A 13,288-nucleotide genomic window follows, 5' to 3' on the forward strand; every position below is an offset into this window, starting at 1 on the left:
AATAATTACGGGCTTTGAAGAAGAGAGGGTAGAGTCCATGAGATATTGTACATGTGCAATCTCATTTAATCATAAATTTTTCCACCATCTCCATTGTTCAGATATGTAAATTGAGGGCCAGGTATGTTAAGCAACTTGTCCATGTTCAGTTAGCTGGTGACTGGTGCAGCCAGCATCCACACACCAGGTGTCAGCTCACATAGCAACCAAGGAGGTCTGACTCTAGAGCCCTGTATATTTTCCTGGATTAGTTGTATGTCTTATTTGCCTGTGGTAGAAATCAACTCCAGCATAGTTAAGAAGAAAAGATCTTATTTCAAATGACTGAGTAGATCCAGAGCCAAACTCTCCCTGAAAGTATCTCCATTTCTTTTCTTCTTCACCATAGGAGTAATCTCTTAGTCTTCAGATTGCATCTTTCTCTCAAGTGTAGGCAAGAAGATGATGGTTGAGAGTGGAAGAGGGCGGCTGCAGATATATTTAGGCTTACATCTGCCTAGCTTTGGTGTCCCAGTATTCAGAGATGTAATTGCAAGGAAGACCTCTGGTTGGTTGCCTCTAATGGTCTGCCTAATGTGAGACTCAGTACTTTGGCCAGAATGCAGCTCCCAGATTGGCTTTCCCACCAGCCTCCCATGCAGTGGGTAGATGGAAAGGGAAAATTCCTCCTGCAGGAAGGGGTGCATGCGCTCATCCAGGAAAGGGGGCAGGAGATCTTGAGCCCATCTGAAGAAAATCAAACCAGAGTCTAACTGTTCAACCTCTAAGATGCCACCCTGCTTCTTGTTAGTATCTTGGTATGTCAGAGAGTCTGTTTTAACTTGGTAGCAAAAGCTTGAAAGCCTCCACAAGATCCTGACCTCATGGACCTGTTTCTGTGGCTGAAGACAGTGTCCTTGGAGACTCATGGTGAGAGGGAGTGAAGCCAACAGCCTGAAGCTTTGCGTGGAGGTTCCCAGTGAGGCTGACCTCCCCCAGCCATGGCAGGGGACCAGGAGTTTAGTCAGAAGGACACTTGTTCTCTTGTTTTTGTGTAAGATGGGTGACTCTGGGATATCAAGGAATCATCAGCATGAGAGGTTCCCCAAATCCTGTGTCCTTGTTGGGCTGCTTCCAAGGGTTTAGAAATTATATAATTAAAAGAGAATTAAAGAATTATGTGTGTTTTCAGAGACCCAGTCCTATAATTCTAGACTACTCAGGAGGCTGAGATTTGAAGATCATGGTTCAAAGCCAGCTTAGGCAGAAAAGTCTGTGAGACAGTTATCTCAAATTAACCAACAAAAGGCTAGAAGTGTGGCTCAAGTGACAGAGCACCAGCCTTGAGAGAAAACACCAAGCCAGGCTTTGAATTCAAGCCCCAGTACCCAAGTGTGTGATGGTAAATGGAAATCGATCCTTTTTTCCCCTTCAAGATTCAAAAGGGGGGACTAGGAAGGTGGCTCAGTGGTAGAGCTCTTGCCTTGCATGCATGAGGCCCTGGGTTCGATTCCTCAGCACCACATAAGCAAAAAGAAAAACGCCAGAAGTGGCGCTGTGGCTCAAGTGGTAGAGTGCTAGCCTTGAGCTGAAGAACTGAGGGACAGTGCCCAGGCCCAGAGTTCAGGCCCCACTACCGGACCAAAAAAAAAGATTCAAAAGGGCCTGAATTGTCTCCCGAGGCCACCGGACTATAAGATCCCTTATACTGTTGGTGAGCCAAAAGAGGAGTCTGTAGGTCTGCAGATACAGAGCTACAGAGGTTCCTGTGTCCTGAAGCTTACAAAGGGAAAATGCAGATCACAAGGAGAAACTTTAAACATCTGTCCTTGGATACCCATAGGCTCTTACTGAGCCAGTTAGGGGAACACTGATTGTGTTGTTCACAGAATCACTATTGTCCTCATGGTTTCACCATTTGAGCTGGGGACAGGAGCAGCCAGTAGTGTATGCCTTCCCTAATTGCTGTTTGCAGAGGATTTGATCTGTATAGTCTCTTCTTGATGTATTCTTTGGGTTCAGTTGAGGATTTGGACTGTTGACAAGGGGATTATTCCAAGCTTTAATTAAGTGCTTGCCTGCTATGGGGCCAAGTGCCAGCTGCTGACACAGGCGCAGACCCAGAAGCTTGATCACACCCTGCTCGTGGCTTGTCCCTCACTGTTCACCATCCTAATGTGCCTATGAGGTAAGGCTCACAGACAGTGATGTGGTCTGATTTGCTTGGTGGTAGGTGGGTGTTTTCTCTTCTCTGGGCAGTTCTGCGCATTTGCTACCCATATCCAGAGGTGGGATAGGAGAGTGAGTCTTGTACCAGTTTCTTAGATGTTCCTCTCCCAGTCTCAAATCACCAGTCCTCACCTAGCCTTTGGTGATAGGAGAATTCATTTATTATGGAAATCTGCCCTGCACCAGTATTGTGCTGTAGGAAGCAGCAGTATTGGCAAGCTGGCTGGAATGAGATGTGTCTGGGGAGAAATTCCATCCAAATGTCCCCTGCTGGCCTATCCTCCAGACTCAGCCTCTCCTAGTGTACATCAGTTACTCAACAATCAGACATGCTTGCTGATACCCCCTCAAGTCTGTTGTTCCTGGCCCTCAAGATTCCACAGTCCACTGCTCAACCTTCTTTGTGTGTCTTCCCAGTTTCCAGCAACCAGCTAGACAGTGTTTTTCCCTGGCTTTCACCCAATCCCAGCCGTTCTCTGTTTTGCTCTCCCTCCATCCCTGACATGGGCAGATCCTTGGCTCCATCTTCCTGGCAGCCCTGGTTGACAGTGGGTGTGTCACAGCTGGTCTCTGCAGCTGTGGGGGCTTGCAGTGTGTGCATAGAGCCAGGCCTGCCTGGAACCTAAGAAAGCGGCTCATCAAAAGTAGTAGAATCAACTCCTTTCTGCTTGGCACCATGATCTCAGCAGGCAGATGTGTGGCTTGAAGTCTTAGAGCGGCTGTGGGGAAAAAAGTCCCTGCCACTGCTCTGGGCTCAGGCTAGAGCAACTTGATCTGAGTAGGTTGGGGTAGCCCAGCAACTTTCTCCTCAATCATCTACACACCCAAAGAGAGCCCCCATGATCTTTAAAGGCCTTCTAAGGCCGTAAAGGTTTTTGAGGACATTTTATGGAGTTGGAGTACAGTTTTACTCTTCAAAGTTATTATAGGGGTTATGACTACTATATTTTTATGACAAGTGGTTGGTTATGCCCTTGATTTATTTGATACTGGGCTTCTGTTCAAGAACACAACCTCCAATTAAATGTGGTTACTGTGGCAAAAATATGATTCTCCTCAGAATGACCCTCTTCAGGGCTGTTTCCAAAAACTCATTATAGTGAAAATTCAAGGCTGCCTCTTCATGTTCCAGAGTATTCCTCCTGTGGTCACTTGGTTTTCTCCTGTGGAGGATTAGAGGGTACCATGGCTGTGGGTTGGTTCCAGAGGCAAAGGGAAGGGAGAGGAAAGAACCTTCCTCAAGAACTAAGTGGGTCAGCATTTAAAACCATAACACTTCAGTGATGCAGAGAGTCATAGATACCAGGAGCAATTTTCTTCAATTAAAGGAAAGAATTATATCCCAAAGAGCCAGGGAAGCCAGGCCAGGACCAGCCAGACCCAGGGATTCAAGGCCTGGCTCTCTCATTGTCCTCTGGATACCATCCTCACTCTCCTTGGGATGTCATGGCACTTGTGACCCTAATCCTGTCCTACTGAGTCACAGATAGCTGGAGACTAGATTGTGCTGTGACCTCATCTTTAAAAAAAATATTTTATTGTAAAGATGCTGTACAGAGGGTTTACAGTTACACGAGTAAGGTAATGAGAACATTTCTTGTTGAACATTTGTGACCTCATTTTTTGTGAATGCCTCGGTGTTTTCCAAAAGTAGAAAGCAGGTAACTGCTTTCACCTCCATGAGCCTGAAGGGTCTAGTTGAGGCAGATACTCCATTCCACTTTGGGGTCTACAGAACTTGTCTCACCAAAACCAGGAAATGCGATAAAGTCTACAGGCCACTTCAGTTTGGAGACCAGAGCTGGGTTCCTAAACGTGTCATATAAGATCACTGACAAACCACCCACTTCTTCACCCTTTCCTCAGCTCCACCGGCTAGCTGTGGTTGCCTTTGTGTGCTTTGTGTGCTGTTTGGGAATCCTTGGTGCCACACCCAAGTGTCTGTCACCAGGCCTGTTCCCAGTTGCCCTGGGGTTTAGCAAAGGTTCACAGCTAGGTTTCTGAAGCCTTGTTCCAAGTAGCACAACCTAAGACAGTTAAGGTCCACAGTGTTCTAAGAGTCAAGTAAGATTCTCCACATGGAGGTCCTCTGACAGTTAAAGTATTTTTAACCCTACTCTTGCAGGGGGAGGGGAGAAATACCCTGGCTAGCGAGTGTGTGTGTGTGTGTGTGTGTGTTTTACTGTTATTAAACTCAAGGCTCTCTGCATGCTAAGCAAACACTCTACTTCTCGACCCATATACTCAAGCCCTTTTGGATTTTGGTTGTTTTGAGGATAGAGTGTTACTACCTTTGATGGGGCTGGCCTCCCCATTTTCCTGCCTCCACTTCCCAAGCAGCTGGGATTACTAGCGAGAATATGCAACAGTGCCCAACTCCCAGCTGTGGCTCCTTAATTGAAGGCTGGTGATGAGGGTTAGATAAACTCTCCCCCTACCCATTCCCCAGGAGATAGGATGTGATACTCAGGAATCCCTCACAGAGGGAAAATGGGAGGGAAGGAGGGGCACATTTGAAGTTTTAGATGATATTAGGCAGTACTTGAACAACTTTTTCCCATACTGAGAGGACAACTATGGACATTGCAAATCACTCAGACCTTGGAACTGAGCAAGGTCACAGAATTCCTGCCTTTTTTTCAGATCCAAGGACTATAAAAGTATCACTTGAAAACTGCAACTTTTTCACACCATGCCAGTTTCAGCACATTTAAAACTTCTGGCATATTATTTAATAGGACATTTCAGAGATAACTTTGGATTATGTGGAGACAAGGAGGAGAAAAGAGAGAAATACTGAGGCACCATGTCCCTGAGGTCTGGAATGCTGGCAATGTCCCCAGTTAATCATTGATACCGCAGGGCCCAATGGGCCCACAGCCAGCCTGCTGCGGGGGGCCAGCGTGCTTGACGCTGGAATGCTGGGAAGCCTTGGGTGCCGTTAATGATTTATCTCCTCCTGGTCGCAGTGCCAGGCACCCCTTCTCTCTGAAGATCATCTCCAGAAGAGAGGGTAGGCACAGCCCTACCTAAGATGGTGCAAGAGCCAAGCACTGGTGCCTATAATCCTTTACTTGGGAGGCTAAGATCTGAGGATCACGATTCAAAGCCAACCCAGGCAGGAAAGTCTGTGAAACTCTTATCCCCAATTAACCACTTTAAAAAAAGCCAGAAATGGATCTGTGGCTCAAATGGTAGAGCACTAGCCTTGAGCAAAAAAATCTCAAGCTCTAGGACTGGTACCAGAAAAACAAATGGAGGGAGGGTTTACAAGAGAAGATAAGGGTGATTTTCAAATTCACTATATGACCAACCTCCCAAAGGTCTTCCTTCTCTAAGAAAGGATTTCCTTGCTTGAAAATACGAAGAATGGCTTAACAAGATAGTAGTTATCTGAAGTCCCTTCCCCAACAGAATGCCACAAGATGACATCATTTGGCCCATGTAGTGGTCACACCTATAGTACCAGCTACTCAGGAGGTAGAGATATGAAGGGTCATGGTTTGGAGGCCAACCTGGATAAAAAGTTATCAAGACTCTATGTCAACAAATAAACTGAGTATAATGGCAAATGCCTATCCCATCTATGTAGGAGGCCATAGGAAGAATTTTGATATGAGATAAGCCAGGACATATATAAAAGACTCTGCCTGGGCTGGGAAGGTGGCTCAGTGGTATAAGCTTGCCTTGCATGCATGAGGCCCTGGGTTCGATTCCTCAGCACCACATAAGCAAAAAGAAAAAAGCTGGAAGTGGCCCTGTGGCTCAAGTGGTAGAGCGCTAGCCTTGAGCTGAATAGCTGAGGGACAGCACACAGGCCCAGAGTTCAGACCCACGACCAGACCCCCCCCCCAAAAAAAAGACTGTCTGAAAAAAAGCTAGAGTAAAAAGGGCTAGAGTTTGGCTTAAATGATAGAGTCCCTGCCCTAGCAAGTATAAGGCATAATTCTGTATGGATATATGACATGTATCACCCTCAAACATGCAGAAGGCTTATTTGTATAGCTCTTTTATTTCCATTGCTGTAGTACCTCAAGTACCTCGAGGGTCTCAACAAATTGACAAGTATGTTATATATACACTGTACAGGCACATTAATAAAAATGAGCATGTGTTTGATATAATCTTTTCTTACAAAAGCCAAGTATGTTGTTTATGGAAATACTACCAAGGAATAGTTAACTGAAATGAAACAGCCATTCTCCCCACTTACATTTGTGTCCAGCTGTGAGCACCAGGCAGACATGATCTTCTTCACTCTATCAACCTAAGGTGTGAAATACCTGCTCTGGAGAGACCCCCAATGGATTCAGGCATCTCTGGCATACAGCTTGAAAATGGAAGCATTTCCTCACAAGAACTCCATCTCTGTCTGAGTATAGTTTAGATTTTATAGGAAGGAGATTTGTTATTTGTTTCTATAAATTATAAATAAGGTGGGTGTTATTATTTGGGGAGATTTTTTGGTTCATTTGTTTTATTTGTTTTTTATTGATGCCTGACTACAAATTAGTGGGATTGGAGAAGGAGGACTTGTGAGCTTTGTAAACTGAAGTGAAAGAGATGGTTGGCTCTGGGATTTGGGGCTCCCTTCCTTAGGAAGAAAGCTGAATATTGGCTAGTAAGTTATCTTGCCTAAATATAAGTGAAGATAGGTGATTACACAAAACAAAGATAACTACAGCGCTAAGGGTGTGGCTCAGTGGTAGAATGCTTGCCTGGCATATGCAAGGCTCCAGATTTGATCTTCAGCACTACAAACTACTACTACTGTTAACAGCACTTCCTTCCTTAGCGGGCTTAGAGAAAGAACTGCACATAGCTTTCCTAGCATGCACACACATTACCCCCTGTGCCTATGTAACATTACTCTGGATCTGCTAGGAGAGGATGAGTTCTTTGAATGCTTTCTCTATAATGCAAGTTAGGGTCAGATAGTGATTCTGCTTTTACCTCATTCCCTTCCGTCTCTGTTGCTTTGGATGGATCTAAGATAAAAGGTATTGCTATCACTATTTTGTGGCACAAAATAGCTTCCTCCTTGGGAAGCCTCTGTGATGACTTCACTACTTTTTCTTGTCCTAGGTCATGCATTGGTGAGGGAGGCGGAGCCCTGTTCCTTCAAAGATGAATCCATTCTGAGGAGCTTCTTCAAGAGCTCTTGGGAAATTGTTTCTCTGAAACTCAAAGGAAATTCTTTTTTTTGGAATTTGCCTCTGCATTTCTATCTCTTTCCAGAATTGTCTTCTCTCTGTATGAGTTGATCTGAGGCTCAGATAAGCCAAGAGCATAGATGGATGTCCACCACTTAGCACTCAGCTCAGATAAGCCAAGTACTTTGAAATGCGTTGACTGTTTAGTAGTAGTCAACACATTTAGTAATTCTTCTCTTTGCTTTGATTCCAATTTGCAATGACTTGAAAGTAACCAGTGTCCTAGGCTCTAAAGCCAGAATGTTTGACTTCTTCACCTTCTACTTTCTAGATTTTAGGAAATTACCCAAATTGCACCTCAATTTCTTCATCTGTAAAATAGGAACAAACGTGGCATAGACCTGGGAGGATTGCTTCAAGGATGAAATGAGTCCATTTGTGTCAAGCATTCAGAACCATACAGGCACATGGTGAGAGTGGTCATAAAATAGAAGCTCTTACCCTTTCTTCTTTTTCTTGAAGGTCCGGGGTTACCCAGAACCCCAAATAACCTGGCACAGAAATGGGCAACCTATCACCAGCCAGGGCCGCTTCCTGCTGGACTTTGGTGTCCGAGGGATTTTCAGCCTTGTGATTTGTGCTGTCTGCGAGGAAGACAAGGGAAAGTATACCTGCGAAGCTAGCAATAGCAGTGGTGACCGCCAGGTGACCGTGGAGCTGACAGTGGAAGGTAAGTCCTAGGATGCCGAGCCTTGGTTGGAGCTGAGTGCCCCTTCCACAGGCCTTTCATTCCTCTTCAGCTGTGTCTTGACTTGCAACAGAAAGCACATTCCAGGCCTCCAATCTCATTGGAGATGGATCGCTGGACAAGGGAGGTAACCAAGGGGATACTTCGTTTGTCAAACTCAGATTTACTCCTTTCCTATGAACCTTCCTGTAGCTTCTACAACATGAAGACTAAATGTGGACATTCATGGTGGCTTACTAAGTCCTGCCCCATCTGACCGACTGTGTCCCACCCCTCCTTACCTGCTCACCCAGCATTTTCACACAGGCCCCTTGCTGCTTCTTGAAAAGGCCTTCCTGAGATTTTACCCTTGTGTGCCCTGTCTAAAGTTCCTACTGCTGCCATTCACCTAACTCATCCTAATGTCCTTCTAGCCTCTTCTCAAATGTTCCCTTCTGACCACCCCAGCCTATGAATGTCATCTCACCCTGACTCTCATTCTTCTAGAGCCTTTCTCTCTCATATCGTGCCAACCCCTCTACCCCCATTCCACAGGATCTGTGGGGCTGAGGGTCATCATCCTGTCCACAACCATATGTGAAGTGCCTGGCACACTCCCTACACTGGACCATACTGAATATTTAGGGAATGAGCAACATTATCATCATTAGTATCATCATGAGACAATATGTACACCATATGAAAATACTGTGTAATGGGAACATGATAGATTATACAGGACTGTAGGCATTCATGCACAGTGAGACCAAAGGAGTATACTCTCAGGAGAGGAACATACAGGTGCAATGCTTACATACATTTGGTCCTATAAAATGATATTTATCGAAATGAATTCCAGGTAATGGAAAAAAATTTGTTACTCCAAATAATAGGAGAGAAACATATCAATGTGTTAACATGGATTAATTATTCTCTATTTTTCCCCTCTATAATTAAAAATAGCATTAACTTTCAAAGTAGGAGAAACATCTGACACTAAGTACAACTGATTTTTTGCCACTGATAAATCGTTCAGACATGGAAGACTATTCTAGGCCAGACACTGGCTGATGTTCAAGGGACTAACATCGGGAAGAACAAGGTGGTCTGCCAGCCTCCCAGACGTAAGATGAGGTTCCCTCAAGTCTTCCAGGCCTTGCTATAAGAGCTTGTAAACCAGAGGGGTCAAACATACTTTCCCTCTTTCAGAAGGCCATCTGCCCAGCCTAGTTTTCAAGGAGTGCTGTGTGTGAGGCCTATGAATGTGAAAGTAGCTAGAGAAAGGCCTAGAAGGGGCGAGGAGCACCTGAGCCAATGACCACTCTTTACCCTGTTTTTCCTTTTTTCCCCTGGAGCCATGGGAAAGCAAACAGACTGTTTTATGTAGCAGTGTGCATAGTTTGCATGCTTTCCTTAAATTCTTTAACTCATAGGTCATTTTAATGACCTTCAAGTGCCTGTGGCTAGGGCTTTCTAGACAGAAAGTAGCCTCTGGTCATTTGCAGGATGGACCTTGTGGCTGTCATTCTGGTTCTGTGTTATCCCATTTTACTCATTTTTTTGATGCCTTAACTATGAATTGAGGCCCACAAACAGAAAGTACTCTGCTCCTTTAAGGAATCCATATTTGGGGCTTTGAATAGAGAGAGTGCTGAGTGAGGAGTCAGAATCCAAAGTCCTGCTCCCAACTTTTGCAAATATGATGTGACATGAAACTTCTGCAGAATAACAGGTATGAGCTCCACGGTCTCCACAGCCTGGGTCAGCCCTTATACTTTATGGTCTATGGTAAGGAAAGACAATTATGTTCAGCATGCAAGGAAGTTATGTAAAATCTAGGTAAGCTGGAAATTTTTTCCTCAATTCCCATTGTTCAGGAAATTGGATCTGCTGTCTCATACAAGTGGGGCAATTTTCAGTAGGTGCTGGCAGGGAAAGCAGTGGGGTAGGACAATTACCCAGAAATAAGAGAAGACTTGGGTTCTTGACTCTGCCCCTTCTCTTACATTTGGTTTTACTTGGGGCAGATGGACTTAGACCTGGAGGAGTTGGAGAATAGCCTCATGGCCTCATGGTTACAGCCGCTCTTATTGGTGGTCAGTGTGCCTTCTGCCCCTGCATCAGAGGCCTGTGGTTAACTCTTGTGCTTTGTGGCCACTCCAAAGGGCCTTAGGCCCAGAAGACTCCACTCTTGTTGCTTTACTCTGACCCAGTTGTTGGTTGTGCCAGGGTAGCATAGCCTATAACAGCCCACCCGACTTCCCTCCCACTCTCTGTGCTGTGTTCCTTCTTCATGCTGTTTCCTTTAGGAAAGAGAAGAGGTACTGGAATTAAGGATATAAATCAAATACTACCTTTTAACCCTCTAGTGATCAAGTTTAGGAAACAGTGGTATGCCACAGGAAGAAAGTCAAATGGCCTTGGGTTGAATTTTAGCTCTGTTGATTTCTAACTGTGGGAAAATGAATGCTTCTGAGCCAATCTGTTTAATAGAAAGATGATGTGAGCTACATGAGCAATCTGAAGTTTGCCAGTAGCCACAGTTTAAAAGTCAGATGAAATTAATTTTAAAGTTTAAATATCTAAAATATTATCATTTCAGTGGACAATTGATGGGATATAAATGTTAGTAATACAGTACTAGACATTCTTCAGCATCTAGAGTATATTTTATCCAGAAAGTACATTTCAGTGCAGACCAGCTATATTTTCAGTAACCACATTTGGCTAATGTCCACAGTTTTATACAGTGCAGTTCTACAAGCTTCCATTTAAATGGGATAAACAGGCTTACCTGGGGAAGGGGTGAAGAGAGAGAGAAAGAAAGAGAAAAAAGAGAGAGAAAAGAAGAGAGAGAAAAATCCACATGGAGTTTCTAGTGGTAAGCAACCCTAGACCATTGCACTTAAGGGTGAGCCTGCCATGTACGGGGAAATCAGGAATGTGCCCCAATGGTGGATGTCCTCATACCTAGCAGGAGCTAGTGGTAGTCTAAATTAGAGAAAGCTTTTTGCATTCAAGGGACCAGAGTCACTTACATCAATAAAAAGTGGTAGAGGGCTAACTTTAAAGGGAAAAGCAAACTGCAGGCCCATAGGAGATCTGGACTTCAGTGGATCCCAGTCATGGTACAGTGTTGGTAATCCCACATGCTAACACAGAGATGCTAATTCCATAGGTCTAGAGCCAGTATGAGGGGCTGCAGTTCCAGACAACCTCATAGGACTACACTTGGACTAGCAAAAAGAGTCAATTATAAATTGGTGGAGATTAAGCCTACAGCTGAACATGGTGTTTCATTTCTATAATCCTTGTACTCAGGAAGTAGAGGCAAGAGTATCTCAATTTTAAGACTAGCCTACTTTGCTTCAAGGCAAGATTGAGATACATAGCAAGAGCGAAATGGTCTGGGATATAGCTCAAATGGTAGAGCATTTGCAAGCTTGAGGGTCTGAGTTCAAATCCCAGTACTACCAAAAAAAAAGCTAGGGAAGTGGGGAAACCTTAGTTATCCCAATGATCCTTTCCCATCCTATACACTAGATGTCACCAGAGCCTTCATTGCTAACAACAAATTACACAATTTTCTCTTTTGTCAATGTCTTCCATCCCCCATGCCAGTGTTGGTAGCTATCATCATTACCTAAGCAAAGTTCCAGCTGGTCTCCACTTCCACTCATCCCAGCTCCAGTGCCCACAGTACTATTTAAAATATCTTTATAAAAGTGCACATCATTCCCTCCATTTGATTCCTCTAATGGTTTACTATTATTGCCTTTGAATGAAAACTTTCAATCTTCTGCAAGGCCCTTTTCTTTACTTCTTCAGTCCTCTTTGCTTACTGACTTCTGGCTGCATAGATTCTCCATTCGACTCAGTATATAGAGCCCTTTCTCTCATAGGGCAGCGGCTCCTGTTCCCTTTTGACTTGGAAACCCTGCTCCTCCTCTGGCTTCAACTTCATCACTGTCTTAAGAAGGCCCTCCCTCCCTCAATACCCCTAGGGGGCTAAACTATGTGTTCCCCCAAAGCACTTACCTCTTCTCAGTCGTTATTCCAAAGTTATTGGTTTGGAATTATCTGTTTTAATTTTCTTTCTTCCTCCACTAGGTTATAAGTTTCATAAAAGCAATGATTGGTATCACACCAGCCTCCTCAACTACAAAAACAAAAAATTTATTTTTTTCCACATTAATGGTCTCTAACTTGCTTTGCCATGCTATCTTCTTTTAAGATTGTTTCTTTCATTCTTTTTCCCCCTTCTACTAGGCTTGAACTCATGGCCTGAGCACTGTCCCTTAACTTTTTGTTTAAGGCCAAACTTTTTGTTTATACCACTTGAGCTCCATTTATGGCTTTTTGCTGTTTAACTGGAGATAAGAGTCTCACAGACTTTCTTGCCTGGTCTAGCTTCAGATCGCAATTCTTAGATCTCAGCTCCTGAGTAGCTAGGGCTACAGGCATCCGGCTTCCTTTAAAAAAAAAAATCGTGCTGGGTGCAGGTGGCTCATGCCTGTAATACTAGCTACTTAGGAGGCTGAGATCTGATCTGAGGATCGCGGTTCAAAGCCAGCCTAAGCAGGAAAGACCGGAGACCCCTATCTCCAATAAACCACCAGAAAACTGGAAGTGGTGCTGTAGTTCAAGTTGTAAAGCACTCGCCTTGAGCTGCAATGCCGAGGGACAGTGCCCAGACCCAGAGTTTAAGCCCCATGACCGACAAAAAAAAAAAAAATCGTATACCTCTTCTCTGTTATTTATTCTAACATGTTTTTTTCTCTTGTATCTAACCCATGCACTTTTGTTTATGATTTATATGGTGACCATTATCATTCATTTCTAAACCCAAGCATGTGGTAGGAATTGATACAAACATCTGAACATCTCAAGCAGTCATGCTTGAAGTGCTATATACTGACATACAGATTCTCTATGTCTTCTTTTTTTTCTATGTCTTCTTAATATTTTAATTAAGACAACATTTATTTTCTTCTTGAAACCATGTGCATGGATGATTAGCAGTGAAATTCAACTGAGGATAAGATAGAGAAATAACTATCATAAAAACTGGCCATTTGTTCTGGCAGAATACAAAACAACTATTTTTTTTTTTTTGGTCAGTCATGGGGCTTGAACTCTGGGACTGAGTGCTGTCCCTCAGCTCTTCAGCTCAAGGCGAGTGCTCTACCACTTGAGCTAC

At 44.1% G+C, this 13,288-nt stretch overlaps 1 protein-coding gene across 1 annotated transcript in view; it reads left to right on the forward strand.

Moving 5' to 3' along the window:
• Positions 1–13,288, forward strand: part of Mylk (myosin light chain kinase) — a 195,090-nt gene that overhangs the window by 49,801 nt on the left and 132,001 nt on the right. The window contains exon 4 of the mRNA XM_013019424.1: positions 7,884–8,091. Coding sequence (XP_012874878.1) covers positions 7,884–8,091 — 208 coding nt within the window. The remainder of the gene's footprint in view (positions 1–7,883; positions 8,092–13,288) is intronic.

This window comes from Dipodomys ordii, unplaced genomic scaffold, assembly GCF_000151885.1.
Source record: "Dipodomys ordii isolate 6190 unplaced genomic scaffold, Dord_2.0 Scaffold45, whole genome shotgun sequence".
Lineage (NCBI taxonomy): Eukaryota > Metazoa > Chordata > Mammalia > Rodentia > Heteromyidae > Dipodomys > Dipodomys ordii.